At 43.9% G+C, this 19,861-nt stretch overlaps 1 protein-coding gene across 1 annotated transcript in view; it reads right to left on the reverse strand.

The window, feature by feature from the left end:
* The window catches only part of LOC124722195, a 417,264-nt gene that overhangs the window by 323,466 nt on the left and 73,937 nt on the right, over nucleotides 1–19,861 (reverse strand). The window contains exon 2 of the mRNA XM_047247393.1: nucleotides 8,559–8,714. Within this exon, the coding sequence (XP_047103349.1) occupies nucleotides 8,559–8,714 (156 nt within the window). The remainder of the gene's footprint in view (nucleotides 1–8,558; nucleotides 8,715–19,861) is intronic.

Here is a 19,861-nt window from a genome sequence, read left to right on the forward strand (position 1 = left end):
TCATGGGTTATCGATATGCACATATACAGATTGCGGTAGTATCGCGTACACAAGGTACAACAGTGCAGTGCGTTGGCGGAGCTGTCATTTGCACATAGGTGAGTCATGTGAAAAGATGTCCGACGTCATTATGGCCGCATGACGGGAATTAAGAGACTTTAAGCGCGGAATTGTAGTTGGAAACAGACGCATGGGACATTCCATTTCTAAAATCGTTACAGACTTCAATATTCTAAGAGTCACAGTGTCAAGAATGTGCCGATAATACCAAATTTGAGTCATTACCTCTCAGCACGGACAACGTAGTGGCCGACGGCCTCCACTTAACGAAGGAGAGCAGCGTCGTTTCCGGAGAGGTATCAGTGCTAACAGACAAGCAACACTGCTTCAGATAACCGTAGCAATCGAGGTGTGACGTACGACGAACTTATCCGATAGAACAGTACGGAGAGATTTGGCGTTAATCGGCTATGTTAGCAGACGACCGACGCGAGTGCCTTCGCTAACAGCACGACATCGCCCTCAGCGCCTCTCATGGGCTCTTTCCCATATTGGTTGGGCTCTAGACAACTGGGAAACCGTGACCTGGTTGTATGAGTCCCAAATTCAATTGGAAAGAGCTGACTATTGGGTTCGAGTTTTGCGTAGACCCCACGAAGGTAAGGACCCAAGCTGCAACAAAACAATGTGCATACCGATAGTGGCTCTATAATGATGAGGGCTGTCTTTACAGAGAATGAACTGGATCCTCCGATCAAACTGAACCGATCATTGAGTGGAAATGGTTATGTTCGGCTGCTTGGTGACCATTTCTAGCCGGACTTCGTGTTCCCAAAAAACGATGGAATTTTTATGGATTGACACCAGGCCACAACTGTTCGCAAATAGGTTCAGTAACATCCTGGACAAGCGAGCGAATGATTTGGGCACCCAAACCGCCCCACATGAATCCATCGAACACTGGTGGAACATAATCGAGAGGTCAGTTCGTGCACAAACACCTGCACTGGCATCCCTTTCGCTATTATGGACGGCTGTAGAGGCAGCATGGCTCAATATTTCTGCAGGGGACTTCCAACGAATTGTTGAGTCCATGGCGCAACGAGTTAGCGCACTATGCCCGGCAAAAGGAGGTCCGACACGATATTAAGATGTGTCCCATGACTTTTGTCTCCTCAGTTTACTAGCAGGAAAGTAGGAAAAGACGAAAGTTACATTTTCATTCCCGTCTGTATGACTAAAGCCCCTCTATTATCTTGCCAAAAGTATCGGCCTGGAGGTATCTAGGATACCTGCTCGTTTATTTTCTCTCCTCCCGTCTCCCCTCGCCCTTAATTTCACTCAAACATCATGTACTTGAAGTTATTTTACAGTTTACGTAATTCATTGGTTTACAAAAGAATTAGGCGATAACCTAATAAAATGCCATATGTTATGTCTTCGTATTATCATATGGTCACTGAATCCCTTGCTTCTGTGTTACGGGTTTAATGTTTTAATGGTTTTAAACCATTTTAGTGGTATTTTAATAATCTTGCGCAGACATCCCGAGCGTACAAAACTGCCCTCTCTTGTCTGAAACTTTTCTTGACAAGACAGACATAGGTGTGACGTCAAATCACTAGTTACATTTGCGAAGTACTGTCTAATGACGATTAGAATGATTGGTATGGTTTTACTATTATGGAGACAGATTTTATGTTTCAATGTTGCCTTATAGCTACAATTTTAACGTACATCCACTACATTATGTAACCAGTAAGAGTAACTTATTCAACGTATAAAAGTGAGTTATTTTTCAATTTTCTTTTGTGTACCCATATTTTAAGATGTGTATAATGTTAACTGTTATAAATGAAATCACTGAACTTTCTGAGGAAGATGGTTTAAAAAATGGCTCTGAGCACTATGGGACTTAATTTCTGAGGTCATCAGTCCCCTATAACTTAGAACTACTTAAACCTAACTAACCTAAGGACATCACACACATCGATGCCCGAGGCAGGATTAGATCCTGCGACCGTAGCGGTAACGCGGTTCCAGACTGTAGCGCCTAGAACCGGTCGGCCACTCCGGCCGGCGAAGAAGATTTAAAGACGTCGAAATCTAGGTCAAGAGGTTTGAATAAAACTTTAATTTCTGCAACTGACTGGCTGCATTTCACTTTGCGTTCACGAAGATTTCATTACAGTGTGCTATTCATAGAACAGGTCTTGAGGTAAGGGCGTAGTATATTAATATTCAGATTAACCATAACAATTGCACAGTAAAGTCAAAAAAAACTTCAGCCAGCCGACATTGCCGCATTCTCCCCTAGATGTAAACGTAAACTTAGATGTAGAGACACTATGATACAGGTTTCATAGGTCGGTTACAAATTTATCAGTACTGTTTTCAAATATTTCGACCTCTTGTTTTTATACCATCCGGAGAGCCACGTACACTGACGGAAAAAAATTACAACACCAATAAGCAGTTGTGTGACATAAACAGAAGTTGGTAGGTGTGTTTCTGCATCTGAAAGATGATGTCTATTTAAATTCCGCCCCTGTCGCCTAAGAGTGGCACTAGTAGCGCCACTATGAGGATGCCAATCAGGTTTGCTTTAAATACACGCTGTAACGTTCGTGATCGTTAGTTCCCTTTAAAATTAGACGCAATACGGAGAGGTTTATTATCGAAATTACGAGAGAGCACATTCCGGGAAGAGATGAGCAACATATTACTACCGCCCACATATATCTCGCGTAATGATCACAACGAAAAGATCCGAGAAATTAGAGCAAATACGGAGACTTACAAGCAGTCGTTCTTCCCACGCACAATTCGTGAATGGAACAGGGAAGGGGGGATCAGATAGTGGTACAATAAGTACCCTCCGCCACACACCGTAAGGTGGCTCGCGGAGTATAGATGTAGATGTAGATGTAGAATTCTTTTACGGCGACAAAGACGCCATTATCAACACCCCACTGAATTTAAACGAGGTCGTGTAATAGGGCTACGAGAAGCTGCATGTTCCTTCTGTGACATTGCACAAAGATTTGGCAGGAATGCAGACACCCGTGCATGTTTGTTGGCACTGGTGGTCACTAAAATGTACGGCCGTTAGAAGACGGCATCATGGCGCTACCGGGATGGAGCGTGTTGGGCGTGTGGCTCTGCATCTGCAGCAGCAATTTGAGTAGCAGTTGACACCACAGTCATACAACGAACTGTTAAAAATCTGTTACTTCAAGGATAGCTCCGAACCAGAAAGCCTGTAGTAAGCATTCCACTGACCGCAAACCACGGCCATTTGCAAGTTCAGTGGTGTCGGGAGAGAGCTCGTTGGACAACATTGTGGAGGCTGGTTCTGCCTCGGTACCAGTGATGGCTATGTGTTGGTTAGAAGCAAGCCAGTTAAGGGCCTGAAAGCTACCTGTCTGCGTGCTAGACACGCTGGACATAAACCTGGGGTTATGGTCTGGGGTGCGATTACGTATGACAGCACTAGCACACACCCGGACTGCAAATTTGTATGTCAGTGTTGTGATTCCATCTGTTGAGCTACCAATTATGACGAGCATTTCAGGTGGTGTTTGCAAAAGGATAACGCTCGTCCACATACCGTTGTTGCAACCCAACATGCTCTACAAAGTGTCGACATGTTGCCTTGGTCTGCCTGATCGCCAGATTTCTCTCCAATCGTGCACATATCGTACGCCATCTCATGACAACTCCATCGTCGTCCAAATGGCTCTGAGCACTATGGGACTTAACAGCTGTGGTCATCAGTCCCCTAGAACGTACAACTACTTAAACCTAACTAACCTAAGGACATCACACACGTCCATGCCCGAGGCAGGATTCGAACCTGCGACCGTAGCAGTCGCGCGGTTCCGGACTGCGCGCCTAGAACCGCGAGACCATCGTCGTCCACAAACACAATTAACCGTCCCTGTATTGAACGATCAAGTGCTACAGGTTTGGAATTCGATTCCACAAAGTGACATCTGGCACCATTACAACACAATTTATCCACGTTTGCACGCTTGCATTCAGCATTCTGGAGGGTCACACCGGTTATTAATGTACCAGCCTGTCACATTTGCAATGGCTTATCTCGCGCTTACATTAACGTGTGGTCTTGCAACGTTAACCACTTAAATATGTTACCTGGACAAATGTATTTCTGAAATTTCGTTATCCTTCATTAATTATTTAACTGGTGTTGCGATTTTTTCTTTCTTCAGTGTATTCGGAAACCTTTCTTTTTCTTAGTTTGTTTCCCTTGCATCTATCCTGACCGCATTTTTCAGGATTTTTAAAATTTCATTTTAATTCTTAACTTTGTGGCCGGATTCCCTTCCTGGCATCACACTCGAAAGGGTAACCTAAGGGAGGAATGTCGTGTGAGCCATCTGTCAGTGCATCGTGTAAACTTTATCCTGTGTGTTATCTTCTTTTAATTGATTGGGTGTCGTATTTTCTGAAGTGGATTTTCGGGGCCAGCCCAGCATTTTATAAATAAGCGTGGGAAACCGCCTAAAGACCACATATAGGCTGTCCAGTGTACCGGCCCACGGTCGTTAATCCGCCGCGCTGATTCGACCTGGGTCTAGCTCACCACTTGCGTCGCACATGAAATGTATGCACGCTTGTGAATATGGACAGCCATCAACTGTACAATGGAACGAGGACAATGAAAATTTATGCCGGACCGGGGCTCGAACCCGGATTTCCCACTTATCACGAGCGGTCGTCTTACTATTAGGCTATCCGAGTACGACACACATCCAGACCCAAACTTCCATATGTCGTCGCTCAACTGTCTACAACCTGTACTCATACATCCATCATGTGCATTCCCGTGCAGCGGAGACATTTTAATTGAAAGTTGCTTTCCGGTGTCGCTAGATAAATACGCTATTGCTGTGCCCGTGTTGTTCAGAAGTTCGATACAACGTGTCTTCGAACAAGCATGCGTGCAGTTTTGGTCTAGCCATGAATCGTGCTGGGATAGTCTAAAGGGAAGGCGACCGCTCGTAGCAAGCAGATAATCTGGATTCGAGTCCCTGTCCGGCATAAATTTTCATTGTAGTCGTTCCATTATACAGCTGATGCTTGTCCTTATTTACAGCTGCGAATGCATTTCATGTACGTCACATATTGTTTTTGTATATGGTATTGTTTGCAGCCGCACTGTACTTTCGAAATATTCTTTTGATAAATCCGCGGCAGAAAAATGCGCTCGTTACAAGTGATTTTTTATTATTATTTTACATCATCCAGCTGGCCGCGGCGGCCGAGCGGTTCTAGGCGCTCAGTCCGGAACCGCGCGACTGCTACGGTCGCAGGTTCGAATCCTGCCTCGGGCATGGATGTGGTGATGTCCTTAGGGGACTGATGACCACAGATGTTAAGTTCCATAGTGCTCAGAGCCATTTGAACCATTACATCATCCCATTCCGTTACATTATCCCTAGATATTTTATCGATGTTTGGGATGAGCTGCTATAAAGCACTTGTATGTATTGTTTTTTCCTGTTGTTGATCCAGAAATATAGAACTGGGGAAGAGTGAAATGTGGTGTCACCATATAGCCCACTTGCTGCGCCGATTGGATTGGCTAACCTAACGTTCCTAACCGACGGAAGCATGATCATCAAAAGTATCACATTCTCATACTACATTATCGAATCCCAAAAGGTCTAAGTTTTAACAATGGGACATTCCCCACTTTCTGATGATCAGAATCTGTAAGTCAACATCTCCCACCTCTTTATCGTGAAATACTTGTATTTCCGACTGCATTCTCCCGCACGAACGCGGTCACATGAGTTTGCGTGGGTGATTCAGATAACACAGAGAGAAACTTTCTATCAACTGCAGAGCTTACGGAAGATCAAGCTGGTCCAATTTTCTTGTAGATAAGACAAGGGTTGCTGGGAAAATAGTGCCTCCTGCCTTTCCCTGTTTTCCTAAATTTATACGCAGAATTGAACTAACAGCTGTGAGTGGAGTGGAAAGCGGAGGATCACCCCTGACCTACTTTCTCACTTCATCTACATCTACGTACAGACTCCGCAAGCCCCTGTATAGTGCGTGGCGGAGGGTATCCTGTACCACTGCTGGTCATTTCCTTTTCTGTTCCATTCGCAAATCGAGAGAGAAGAAAACGACTGTCTATTTGTCTTCGCATGAGCCCTAATCTCTCTAATCTTATCTTCATGGTCCTAATGAGAAATGTACATTGGCGGCAGTAGAAATGTTCTGCAGCCATCGTCAAATGTCGATTCTCTATATTTTCTCAATAGTGATCCTCGAAAGGAACGTCACCTTTTCTCCAGCGATTCCCATTTGAGTTCTGGAAGCACCACCGTCATACTTGCGTCTTGCATGAACCTATCGGTAACAAATATAGGAGCCCAGTTCTGAATTATTTCGGTGTCTCTCGTTAATCAGACCTGATGGGGATCGCAAACACTGGAACAGTACTGAACAAAGAAACGCTTTTCAACAGAAATTGCTATATATGCTTTCACTGATCAAATATTGAATGTAATGAATAACCGAAAATCACCCATTGGGATATTTTGTGATCTCTCAAAGGCTTTTGATTGTGTGAATCATGAAATTCTTCTAGATAAGCTTAAATATTGTGGTATGAGTGGGGCAGAGCACAAATGGTTTAATTCATAATTAACTGGAAGAATGCAGAAGGTTGAAATTAACAGCACAGATAGTCTACAAAAACCAGCAGAGTCCTCTAACTGGGGAGGTATCATAAAAGGTGTTCCACTGGGTTCAGTCTTGGGTCCCTTATTGTTCTTAATATATATTAACGACTTGCCACTCTACATTCGTGAAGATGCAAAGTTAGTTCTTTTTGCTTATGATACAAGTATAGTAAACACACACAAGAAGCAAGAATCAGCTGATAAAATTACAAATAATGTGTTTCAGAAAATTATTAAGTGGTTTTCTGCAAATGGACTCTCACTAAATTCTGAGAAAACACAGTTTATACAATTCTATACAGTAAATGGCATAACACCATTGATATATATAGATCATGAATGGAAGTCTGTTGCTAAGGTAGAATACTCAAAATTTCTGGGTGTGTGCACTGATGAGAAATTGAATTGAAAGAAACACATCGATGATTTGCTGAAACGGTTAGGTTCAGCTACTTATGCTATTAGGGTTATTGCAAATTTTGGTGATAAAAATATCAGTAAATTAGCCTACTATGGCTATTTTCATTCACAGCTTTCATATGGCATAATATTTTGGGGCAGTTCGTCATTAAGAGAGAAAGTATTCATTGCACCAAAGCGTGTAATCAGAATAAATGCTGGAGCCCACCCAAGATCACCTTGCAGACATTTATTTAAGGAACTCGGGATATTCACAGTACCTTCGCAATACATTTATTCAGTTATGAAATTTGTCATTAATAACCCATCCCAATTAAAAAAATAACAGCGAAGTGCATAGCTACAACACTAGAGGAAAAGATGATATTCACTATTCTGGATTAAATCTCACTTTGGCACAGAAAGGGGTGAATTATGCTGCCACAAAAATCTTTGGTCATCTGCCAAATGGTATTAAAAGCCTGACAGATAGCCAAGCAACATTTAAAAGAAAATTAATGGAATTTCTGAATGATAACTCCTTCTACTCAACAGATAAATTCTTAGATATGAAGTAGTAACTGTAAAAAAATATATTATTTTGTATAAAGAAAACTTATGTTAAAGTGACACGCTCCACATCATTACGAAATGTCGTATTCATAATCTATGGAACAAGGATTAATGTATGTATGTATGTATGTATGTACAATGACTCGCACTAGTGGTCTGTATGTGGTCTCCTTTACAGATGAACCACACTTTACTAAGATTCGCCCAAAAACCTAAGTCGACCACTCAACTGCTACAGTCCTTACATGTTCATTCCATTTCTTACTGCCTTGCAACGTTACACGCAGACATTTAAACAACGTGACTGTGTCAAGCAGCGCACTACTAATACTGTATTCAAACATGATGGTTTGGTTTTCATACTCATCTACATTAACTTACATTTTTCTACATTTAGAGCTGGTTAGCTTTCACTACACCAACTAGAAATTTTGTCTAAGTTATTCTGTATCCTGCTACAGTCACCCAACGACGACACCTTCCCGTATGCCACAGCATCATCAGCAAACAGCCGCAGGTTGCTGCTTACCCCGTCCGCCAGACCATTTATGTATGTAGAAAATAACAACAGACTTGTAACACATCTCTGCGGCACTCATGAAATATACCCTTGCCTCTGATTGACACTCGACGTCGAGGACAACATACTGGTTACTGTTACTTAAGAAATTTTTGCTGTTGCGCTGATAGCCATAGCGCTCATCAGCGTCAGTTCTCCGGTACTGTGCATATAACAGGGAAACAGGGAAACGGCTCTAAAGATATTTGAGTAAAATGTTTCTGTTCCTTTCTAAGACAGGTGCAACGTACTATGGCGTAACGTGGTTATTGTAGTGCACATCTAGGTTTCAGTTGAGACTGTACCTTAAGATAAGCAGGATCGCCAACGAGGAGCTGTATGCCGGACTTGGCGGCCTCGGTGAGTGTGAGCGCGTAGTAGCCCGCGATGCCGAACAGGTCGCACGCCAGCGTCAGCAGCACGCGCTCGGGGTAGCCCTTCACCTGCCGCCGGAACAGCACCTGCAACCAGCCCTGCTGTTCAGACTAGACGCACAGTGTGTACCGATATAACCTCTGCGGCTTGTTTGTAAATCGTATACACTAAAGAGTCATAACAATATGACCACCTGTGTAATAACGTATTGGTCCACATTTGTGACGCAGTGCAGTAGCGATTGTGTCTGATATGGATCGGAAACAGCTGGGTAGGTTTTTGGAGATATGTTGCACCAGATGTCAATGCACAGGTCACGCAGTTCCCATTATTTATAGGCCGGTAGTTTGTGGCCGCGCAGCTGGCGCCAAAGATTTTGTGAGGTGGGGTGGCTGTGGTTATAGTGCACATACCCCTGAGATGCAAAATTAAGTTCCCCGTGATTGGGAAATGGCGTGTCGCTCTCTATTCAATCACTTTACAGTTACTTTTAAAAGGTAATTAAACATGTCGCGCAACTGATTACATCTTCTAAAAATCTTCATTTAACATGGGTAAGCCCACCTTTAAAAGTTAATGGTTATGCATGAAATACACAGGTCAGCCACTAAAATAGGGCGCATTTTAGTTAAGGGAGGCATGTAATTATGAAATTAAAATGCACACTCGAAAAGATGCTATTTATTTCCCTTAGCGAGCATTCAAGTGGGAAACCCTTGAACAAGGTAGCAAGGAATGCAAAGGTCGAGAGGAGTTATGTTTAATTCCGATCTCGGTAACAAATTTAGGATCGTGTAATGAATATAGCCAACAGTCAAGTGAAGAGCGTATCAGAAAGTGGTAATGAAAAGTGAACTCGAAAGAACAAACAATTGACAGACGCAAAGTGTATCCTTAAGGTTAAACAACAAAGTGTGCTCATCAGTTACCGAAACGATTAACTCCACGAGGTCAACAAATACAGTGCCCCATGAGCTATTCCACGGGAAAGCACTGCTGATCGAATCTCACCAAATAAACTTCCAGTACTCGGCTGCGTGCGCGCCAGCTGTGACCGGCAGTTAATAGCGTACTGGACACATACGCTACTGGCCATTAAAATTGTTACACCAAGAAGAAATGCAGATGATAAACGGGTATTCATTGGACAAATTATTATATTAGAACTGACGTGTGATTACATTTTCACGCAATTTGGGTGCATAAATCCTGAGAAATCAGTACCCAAAACAACCACCTCTGGCCAGAATAACGGCCTTGATACGCCTGGTCATTGAGTGAAACAGAGCTTGGATGGCGTGTACAGGTACAGCGGCCCATGCAGCTTCAACACGATACCACAGTTCATCAAGAGTAGTGACTGGCGTAATGTGACGAACCAATTGCTTGGCAACCATTGACCAGACGTTTTCAGTTGGTGAGAGATCTGGCGAATGTGCTGGGCGGGGCAGCAGTCGAACATTTCCTGTATCCAGAAAGGCCCGTACAGGACCTGCAACATGCGGTCGTTCATTATCCTGCTGAAATGTAGGGTTTCACAGGGATCGAATGAAGGGTAGAGCCACGGGTCGAAACACATCTGAAATGTAACGTCCACTGTTCAAAGTGCCGTCAATGCGAACAAGAGGTGACCGAGACGTGTAACCTATGCCAACACATAACATCACGCCGGGTGATACGCCAGAATGTCGACGACGAATACACGCTTCCAATGTGCGTTCACCGCGATGTCACCAAATATAGATGCGACCACCATGTTTGTGTACACAGAACCTGAATTCATCCGAAAAAATGACGTTTTGCCACTCGTGCACCCCGATTCGTCGTTGAGTACACCATCGCAGGCGCTCCTCTCTGTGATGCAGCGTCAAGGGCAACCGCAGCCATGGTCTCCGAGCTGATAGTCCATGCTGCTGCAAACGTCGTCGAACTGTTCGTGCAGATGGTTGTGTCTTGTAAACGTCCCCATCTGTTGATTCAGGGATGGAGATGTGGCTGCACCCTCCGTCACAGCCATGCGGATAAGATGCCTGTCATCTCGACTGCTAGTGATACGAGGCTGTTGGGATCCAACACGGCGTTCCGTATTACCCTCCTGACCCCACCGATTCCATATTCTGCTAACAGTCATTGGATCTCGACCAACGCGAGCAGCAATGTCTCGATACGATAAACCGCAATCGCGACAGGCTACAACCCGACCCTTATCAAAGTCGGAAACGTGATGGTACGCATTTCTCCTCCTTACACGAGGCATCACAACACCGTTTCACCAGGCAACGCCAGTCAACTGCTGTTTGTGTATGAGAAATCGGTTGGAAACTTTCCTCATGTCAGCAAGTTGTAGGTGTCGCTACTGGCGCCAACCTTATGTGAATGCTCTGGAAAGCTAATCATTTGCATATCACAGCATCTTCTTCCTGTCGGTTAAATTTCGCGTCTGTAGAACGTCATCTTCGTGGTGTAGCAATTTTAATGGCCAGTAGTGTATTCGTCTGTGCGGCCTCTCGAGGATGCCAGCAAGACCGTCGTTCGCGGAGGCAGGAGACAGAGTGTCTCCAAACAGGAATTCTAACTTCTCTCTCAAGTTTTTGAAAAGCTGCAAGTCACACACCAGTGACGATAATGATTCCGAGCGCCGCCCAATCTCCAGCTAAGTTTTAACGAGATTGCGCCCATTGCTCGAAAGAAACTCCAGGATTTCGACAGAGGGCCAGCAAGAGTGAGACTTTTTGTTTATTTTATGGGCAGGAGCACGGACCGAAGCTAATCGCCTTTCTAGCCACGGCCAGAGCAGCTGTTGATACGTTGTGTCTTTCGGTACCCTCAGAAAATTTCATCTGCCGTTTTCTTTAAGCAAAGGAGACATTCCTCCACATAGGCATCGCACTTTTACACGAGCGCTTTCTTGTCACCCGGATCACTACCTCCCATCGTGCTAACACAGCCAACTTCGAAACGGGCTAACACGAGGGTGGAGGCTGTATTGACCATGAAGACCACTTAAAGCTACACGTTTATGGCTGTGGCGAAGGTCCAATGTTTGCGTCCCTTCACCGTCTCTCTCTACTAGGCTGTTGTACTGAATAAACAGCTTCTCACAAACTGAACAGCTAACTCATTTCCTAGATTGACCGTAGACAACATGTGGAATTATATGTGCATTTTGCATACAGTAATACGAATTACGAAAATAACACCTCAGTTACCCATTAATCTTGTTAATAGACCTAGGGAGTACTGTTAGAGCATAAAAATATGAAGAAAATATGCAGGGTGGCGCTACGTGAATAATTAAGCCACCATTCAATGTGTTCCAGAAGGTTCAAATCAGGAAAATTTCATGGCCATATATCAATGTTAGTTCTTATCATGTTCCCCAAATCACTGCAGCACGATTGTGACCTTATGACACAGACTTTTATCATGCTGGAATATGCCACTGCGGCCGGCCTGAGTGGCCGTGCGGTTCTAGGCGCTACAGTCTGGATCCGAGCGGCCGCTACGGTCGCAGGTTCGAATCCTACCTCGGGCATGGCTGTGCGTGATGTCCTTCGGTTAGTTAGGTTTAATTAGTTCTAAGTTCTAGGCGACTGATGACCTCAGAAGTTGAGTCGCATAGTGCTCAGAGCCATTTATGCCACTGCTGTCGGAGAAGACATCATACTTGAACGGATGGACGTAAGCTACAATTATGTTCACATAGTCCACAGTTGCGATGGTGTCTTCGATTACTACTACAGGTACCATGGAAGGCCATGTGAATGACCCGTAGCATAATACTGCTCCTGTGGGGATACATTGAAGTAACCTCCCTGCAGATTGCCAGATTGCTCGTTTATCAGCAGTTGGGAGTTACCTGGGCAACGCTAGCACCATGCCAATGGGAAACACTTAACTGCCGGGAGAAATCACAGGTGAAACAATAAGCTTTACTCAAGGTCAGCAATAACTTCAATTAACAATCAAGGTTTATTCAGTAATAAATAAATTTTATAAGTGGACATTCTTACTGTGCAAGAAACACATCGTGTAAGAATGAACTGCAAACCTAACATTTAAGGAATGATACAGGTCCGCCGACCGGTGTGGCCGTGCGGTTCTAGGCTCTTCAGTCTGGAACCGCGTGACCGCTACGGTCGCAGGTTCGAATCCTGCCTCGGGCATGGATGTGTGTGATGTCCTTAGGTTAGTTAGGTTTAAGTAGTTCTAAGTTCTAGGGGACTGATGACCACAGATGTTAAGTCCCATAGTGCTCAGAGCCATTTGAACCATTTGATACAGGTCCTAGGATCCATAGACAATATGAATGTGCAGTGTTTGTAAGGCGAGAGATCAATATTAAGTCTGCAAGTTTGACATCCAGGGATAATACAGGATTACTAACAATAGAACTAGAGACTAGCAGTGTAATACTAGTATGCAAACCATCTAATACAGACTTCAATTTCTAGAAGCCCAGGAGTTTCAATGTAAGGGTATCAAGACCACATTGGATGATTTAAACTGGAGAAGCACAGGCTGTGAAACTACAGACAAGAACTGAGATGAACTGGAAAGCTGGGTGAAAAGGGAAGACCTAGAACTCATACACATTCCTAAGCTGAGACCATCTTTTGAAAGCGGAAGAGGGTGCAAGGGCTACAATCCGAAAAATGTTTTCATTAGTTCGCAAGCACGTCAACATGTGGTAAAACACTTAAGGGACCTATACCAAAAAAACAGCATAATACCATGACGTGTGCAGTATTTCAGTCCAGAAGAAATTTCTGTTAACCCTTTGACCGCCATTTATTTCAAAGACATTGATGTATGTTTATTTTAATTAATATCGTTGTCAGAAGCAGCAAATGAAAAGAACATTTCCCACTGTTTCATTTTCCAACACGTGGAGGGGTGAGACATGCAATACCTCCTCGTTTTCAGAAGATGACTGTGCAAAAATTACAAACCTAAAGAAAAGAGAAACAAATCAGTGGACGTAGCATATATCCGACATTGTAAATCATATTACATGTGGCCAATTTGGGCCTCGTTTGTGATGCGGCAAGCATCATTGCGTACGCGCATTTCCTTGATGCGATGTGTCCGGCAAGGCGCAAAAGCAACCCGCTTCACAAATGTAGTAATAGGGTTGTCTAGACGCAGGGGCGAACAAATTCAGTGTAGCAACACGGAAACGAGGGTCAACAATGAAACTTGATGACAGCATGTCCAACAGGTGCAATCTGTAACTAGAAGAATTCGGCAAACCATTAGCATGCTTCCCTTTGTCAGCAGGACGTTGATAAACAGCAATAACATGCAGAAAATTCCAACTGGTTCTCTGCTCACATATCGTGGGCTGCAAACGTCCCGACATTAGTCAAAGGATTAAACGACGATTCAACTTCAAATGGCGCACTGAGAAAGTTTCTCAAAAGAACTGAGGTTTACGTAGTCCTGGTAAAAAAAATCTGTCGAAAGCACGTACTTTGTGGGTGTCGAACGCAATAAACAGAGTGGTCAGAAATAATCTGAAAAACTTGTAAGGAAGTTGCATGGTACGTTGTGCTGAGAAATAATTGTTAAGAAAAAGATTCGATACTTTGCGCTTTTTACGAGTTAATTAGCATTGAAATTAATAGGCCCTTATGCGCGCAAATACAGGTTGCTAGCCATGTAAGATTGGTGTCAGTTGCTCTCATAGCAAGGATGATAGCTCACGAGACTGCTCAGCCTTTGGCTCGAGTTCAATCCTTACCATCGTCCCGAGTCCAATTATCGTAGCGCTCTCTTGTTCAGTTTTAGGAAACCAAACGGAGGACACGTTTGGCTACACCGTCTCTGGCGGGCTGTTTGAAGCTGCGCGCGCAATGGCCTGATTGGTTAACTTCAGCGTTAATTAACCCTAGAATATCAAGCTGTGAAATGTAAATAACAAGGTGGTGTGCAAATTCACCCCGCGTTTTTCTAAATTGTCTCTGCTAATAAAGATTCTGGAAATAAAGAAGCCATATGCCACGTACGTCCGCAGCTCGTGGTCTCACGGTAAAGTTTTCGCTTGCCCAGCATGGGGTCCTAGGTTCGATTCCCGGCGGGTTAGGGATTTTCACCGGCCCCGAGAGCTCTGTCAAGAAGCATGCGACTTCATTTCCATTCCATGCAACATTTATTAAAAAGTATTGTTAATTTTTTACAATATGATAAAATCAATAATAATTACAGTGTCAATGTATTTTATTATACCACTAGTATCTCTGGAAATATGAGTGTGTAATTATCTTTTTTATTCATTTAACCTTTTTATTATAACATTTCGAAACACTGCAGAACATCTAATAAAACATATTGAAACAAACAAGTATTATTTAGCGCAGTATGACAATATGTATACCGTTTTGGTAAAAAATATAAAGCTAACGACAAGGAATAAGAAAGTGCATCACGTAAAAGGAATTAAAGATTTTATGAACTTATTTCGAAATTTGATAAAATTTTGAATATATAAAGCATTTTCAAACCAAACTTTTGTGGAAACGTTGACAAATATTTTTCCGATGGTCTTTGCACACTGGTTTCGAACAGACTCAACATTCAAAGAACTTCTTCGGTCTTCTTTTAGACTCTTTAGAAAGCATTTTCCACTTTTTATTTAGATTGGTTGTGGTTATGTTGCTGATCCTGGAATATCACTCCCAAATGTGTCAAGATCTGTACCGTCGTTAGGCCAAGATTTTTATGTAATTGTTTTTCGTAAGTCTCTCTTTCATTTTTCCTTCGACCAGCGCAAACGCTAATGAGTTGAGAAAGTTGCTTCGGCTGTCTGTGCCGCCAGTTCCCTTATACAAGAGAAAGGCGATTATCCCTGACGCATCTAAAAGTCCATACACACACTGCCCGAAAAAAGTAATACATCGTTTGAGAAGATTCCAATTAATACAGGAATTATTGTTGCAACAGTGTGTATGGAGTACATGAAATGATTACATTTTCAGATCAATAGCACGAGCGTTTGTGAGGTACCAGGTATTGATCCATCCTGAAACACACATATTAGTATGTGGTGTAGCCTACACAGGATGCAATGCAGACACTGACTCTGGCATCCAGTCGGTCTTACAGATCGTGAATACTGTCGTGGTATACATTATACCATGCCTTGCTCAACTTGTTCACGTAGTTCTGTAAGAGTTGTCAGTTGACGAGTCGCACGAGTCATTCCTCGTCCCATCATATCACATTTGCTCGATTGGAGACAAGTCCGGAGATCGTGCTGACCAGGGAAGTTGCTTTACGTCTTACAGAGGGCGTTGGGTTTCAGGGGCAGTGTGGGGACGAGCGTTATCTTGTTGGAACCACACATCACCTTACTGTTGCCAGAATGGAAAAACAATGGGTGTAACAACATTCTGCACCTGCCAAGAGCTGATTACCTTTCAGGTCAGAAACACGGAAGTTGAACGAGAGTTGTAGCTTGTCGCACTCCAGACCATAAGGCCTGAGGTGGAGCTAGTGTGTCTTGGACGAATGCATTGTACGAGGCAGCGCTCACCAGGTCTACATCGTATGTTCAAACGACTATCAACTGCGTGCAGGCAGAATCTGCTTTCATCGCTTAAGACGACGGTATGTCAGCCCATCTTCGACGTGAACTTCTGTCGGCACCAGTCAAGCTGCACACGTCAGTGTTGTGGCGTGAGTGGAATACGGGCTAGACGTGAGCGTACCCACAGCCCCACTGCTAATAGCCGGTTCGCAACAGTTTGTGTTGACATGTCTCGACTCAAAAGCCCTCTTATCAGTGCTGTGGTGGCTGAACGGTCTGCCAGTGCTTCCCTTAAAATACGACGGTCCTGGCGGCCATCTGTGCTGCGTGTACATCCAGAACCTCGTCTACAGGTGTGAGAATGTTCACGTGACTACTGATACCAGATTCGAGCACAACAGACGCAGCACGTCCAACATGTGTGCCGGTTCTCCGAAAGGACCATCCCGCCACTCACAAGGCCATAATCTGACCCCTTTCCAATTCGATCAGTTGGCTGTAGGACGCACGAGTGCGTCTCTGTGGCATGGTTGCCCGCTTGCTTCACAAGTTTGTACCACATTGAGCCTTCTGGCTGAGAACATTCCCTATTAAAGGGTAGACACAGGTGGCGTTCTGGTGGTTATGCCACTACGCTATGTTGGCTGGCGACGCTGAAACCATAATCAGTACATTTACACTGGCGTACAAAATTAGAGAAACAAACTGAAATTTTGCAAGGTTGACTTTATTTTGCGACAAAACAGTATAAACAGATGACAGCAAAGTTGAAACAATGTAAAGAATACAGAACGTAAACATGTGCAACGTGCTTGACAGTAGACGAAAATGTTTTCCGATTTTTCCATCTTAACAGATACGCACACATGTTCCGATAACTGGTTAATGTGCTCACTATGCTGTGTGATCACCTCTGGCAGAAATACAGGCTTGACGACGACAGAGCGTGCTGCGAATGTCATCACTGTTACGTTGAGGCAATAACGCCCATTTTTCCCGCGGAGCTGCTCGCAAGTCTTGGAGTTGGTGGATGCTGACGTCATGCAGCCTGTCTCCCTAGTGCATCCCAAACATGCTCTATGGGATTCAAATCAGGAGAGAGAGCAACCCACGCCATGCGTGCAATAACTTCCGTTTTCAAGAAAACATTAACCACTTGTGCTCTATGAGATCGAGCATTATCGTCCATCACTACGAAGTCTGGGCGCACAGCACCTCGCAACAACCTTACAGGAGGTCTCAAAACCTGACAGCAGTTAAACCTTTCCGATTCACCCTAGAATTTCATGAAGAGGCGTTAGAGTGGTCAACGTAACCCCTGCCCACATCATTAGTGATCCTCCTCGATATCGGTTTCTTTCCACAATGTTCGGGTCTCGAAATTGTGTTCTGCATTCCCTTCAGATGCGAATCCGTCGAGAATGACTCTCCAGACCAAATCGGGACTCATCTGTGAAAAGAACATTGGCCCACTGTTCGATTGTCCAGGAGGCATGTTGACGATTCCACTCTAGACATTCCCTTCTGTGAAGACGAGTTAGAGCGACACATGCAGCAACTCTTTAATAATAAAGGTCGCTCAGCCGAAGCCTTCTCTACACCGTTTGCCTCGATACAACTGTCCAGTGGGTGTTGCGAATTTAGATGCCAGTTGCTTCGCAGTACTAAGGCGGTACCGTTGTGTCCTTACAGCAAATAACGGTCCTCTCTTTATGATCTCACACGTGGTCGGCCCTGCCCTGATCTTCGGGATACAGTTTCGGCCTCTATAAACCGTCATCAAATCCGATAAACAATAGAACGATTCACGATAAGCCATCAGGCCACATGGGATTGCGACTGTCCTACTTCCATTCTCCCTCTGGTGCTCCAGAGCAGAGAATCTGGTAGGCGTCTTCTCTGTGTCATACTGTATCGTCTGTGACTGTGCAGAAAGTGACTGCCGATGTGGGACTACCCGGCAAACAATACTCCGTTTGATAGGTGCCCTGACGTCATTGTTGCGTAATTACCTGTTGACCGAAACGCCATCTTCCATGAACAACACAGTTTGTATGATTATATCTTGAATTAGAAACAGGACCCATAGGACGGGGAAATAGCGGTTTGTTGCTTTAATTTTGGACACCAGTGTATTATCCCACAGGTGGCATATGCCGTCATCGGATCAAAATCGACGTCATCATTCCAAGTGTACTAATTATATTTTCCGGGAGTGTGTATCACGAAGGCGATTGTCAGAGTTTTCGTGCCGTGATCTTATTGTGGCATAGTAAGTCAAGCACATCTACTCCCTCTTTATCATTGTAGAAAAACACTATGTTCGATGTTTTTGCCTCTTCATTTACTATACCCATCTCATGCATTATTGAAAATAGAGTAATGTTTTTGTTTTTCTAACGTGTGACTAACACTTTTTCTTCGCTTTAAATTAATGGAGACAAAGAAATTGGCCTATTCTTGGTCTGAAATAGGGAAATTTTTGTCTGATACTTTTTCGACTACTTCACAAGAGCCAAACTAATTGTTCATCGTAATATTCCGGTTGGTTCCATAAATAGGTTCGCATAGCTTCATCACATAATATGTGGGAATCGACATATCTTTGTCCCTAGTTCCTTTCCCCAAATATGGAATGCCCCCATGAAAGTAATACGTCTTAGCGTTCACACAAGGAAATTATCTTCATCCCATATTTGTCCCGTTTGCTTGGCAGATACATTTTCAATGGGCATCTGGCTTTGAAGCTGAGGAGTGTCTCGTCAGTCGTTATGACAGGTAAATGGAAATGCCGTGTGGCTAGGGCCTCCCGTCGGGTAGACCGTTCGGATGGTGAAAATCTTTCGAGTTGACGCCACTTCGGCGACTTGCGTGTCAATGGGGATGAAATGAGGATGATAAGGACAACACAACACCCAGTCCCTGAGCGGAGAAAATCTCCGACCCAGCAGGGAATCGAACCCGGGCCGTTAGGTATGACAAGCCGTCGCGCTGAGCACTCAGCTACCAGGGGTGGACGTTATGAGAGGTGAGGGAGTGTACCGTTCTTAACTACACTTAACAAACATACACCAAAAATCACGGAATGCAGTGAACTTGTCTGCTATTCGTCTTTGCAATCGAGTATTTTGGTCATCTAACCTTGATCATTCATCAAAAATTCAAACCGGTATTTCGTCATAACTCGGAGAAATGGGGGGCCCATATGTCACACATCACGCATCAACACAATTGACGGGCATTTTTCAGCACTCCGCTCATAAAAAGAATGTCAAATAATGCTTTTATTTCTTTTTGGTTGGTATCCCCTAACACTGAGGGGGGGGGGGGGGGGGGGGAGAGAAGATGTAAATTTTGTCCTTGCATCAGCAATTTTTACGTATGTGTACATAATTATTAGTGAAATCATGTTATTAGTTAACAACAATTCAAGTAATTCCAGGGCGGACCTTTCGTTTCTTGCTTCGTCTAGTGCACATTCGTATCACTACATTCTTTGCTGGCTCTCTCGTCGCTATTTTATGGAATAAATGTGTGTTCCAACAGTACCTGTTTTTACCAAACAAAATTTTCTTACCGGCTGATCAGTTTATCTGCCGAATCAACCTCAAAAGGCGTTACATCAAATTAGTCATCCTCCTTGTCGTCTATCATATGACCATCTTCAGGATCGCTCGCGTCTTCATCTGGTGCACTGTGATACTC

The sequence above is a fragment of the Schistocerca piceifrons genome, chromosome X (genome assembly GCF_021461385.2).
Source record: "Schistocerca piceifrons isolate TAMUIC-IGC-003096 chromosome X, iqSchPice1.1, whole genome shotgun sequence".
In the NCBI taxonomy this organism is placed as follows: domain Eukaryota; kingdom Metazoa; phylum Arthropoda; class Insecta; order Orthoptera; family Acrididae; genus Schistocerca; species Schistocerca piceifrons.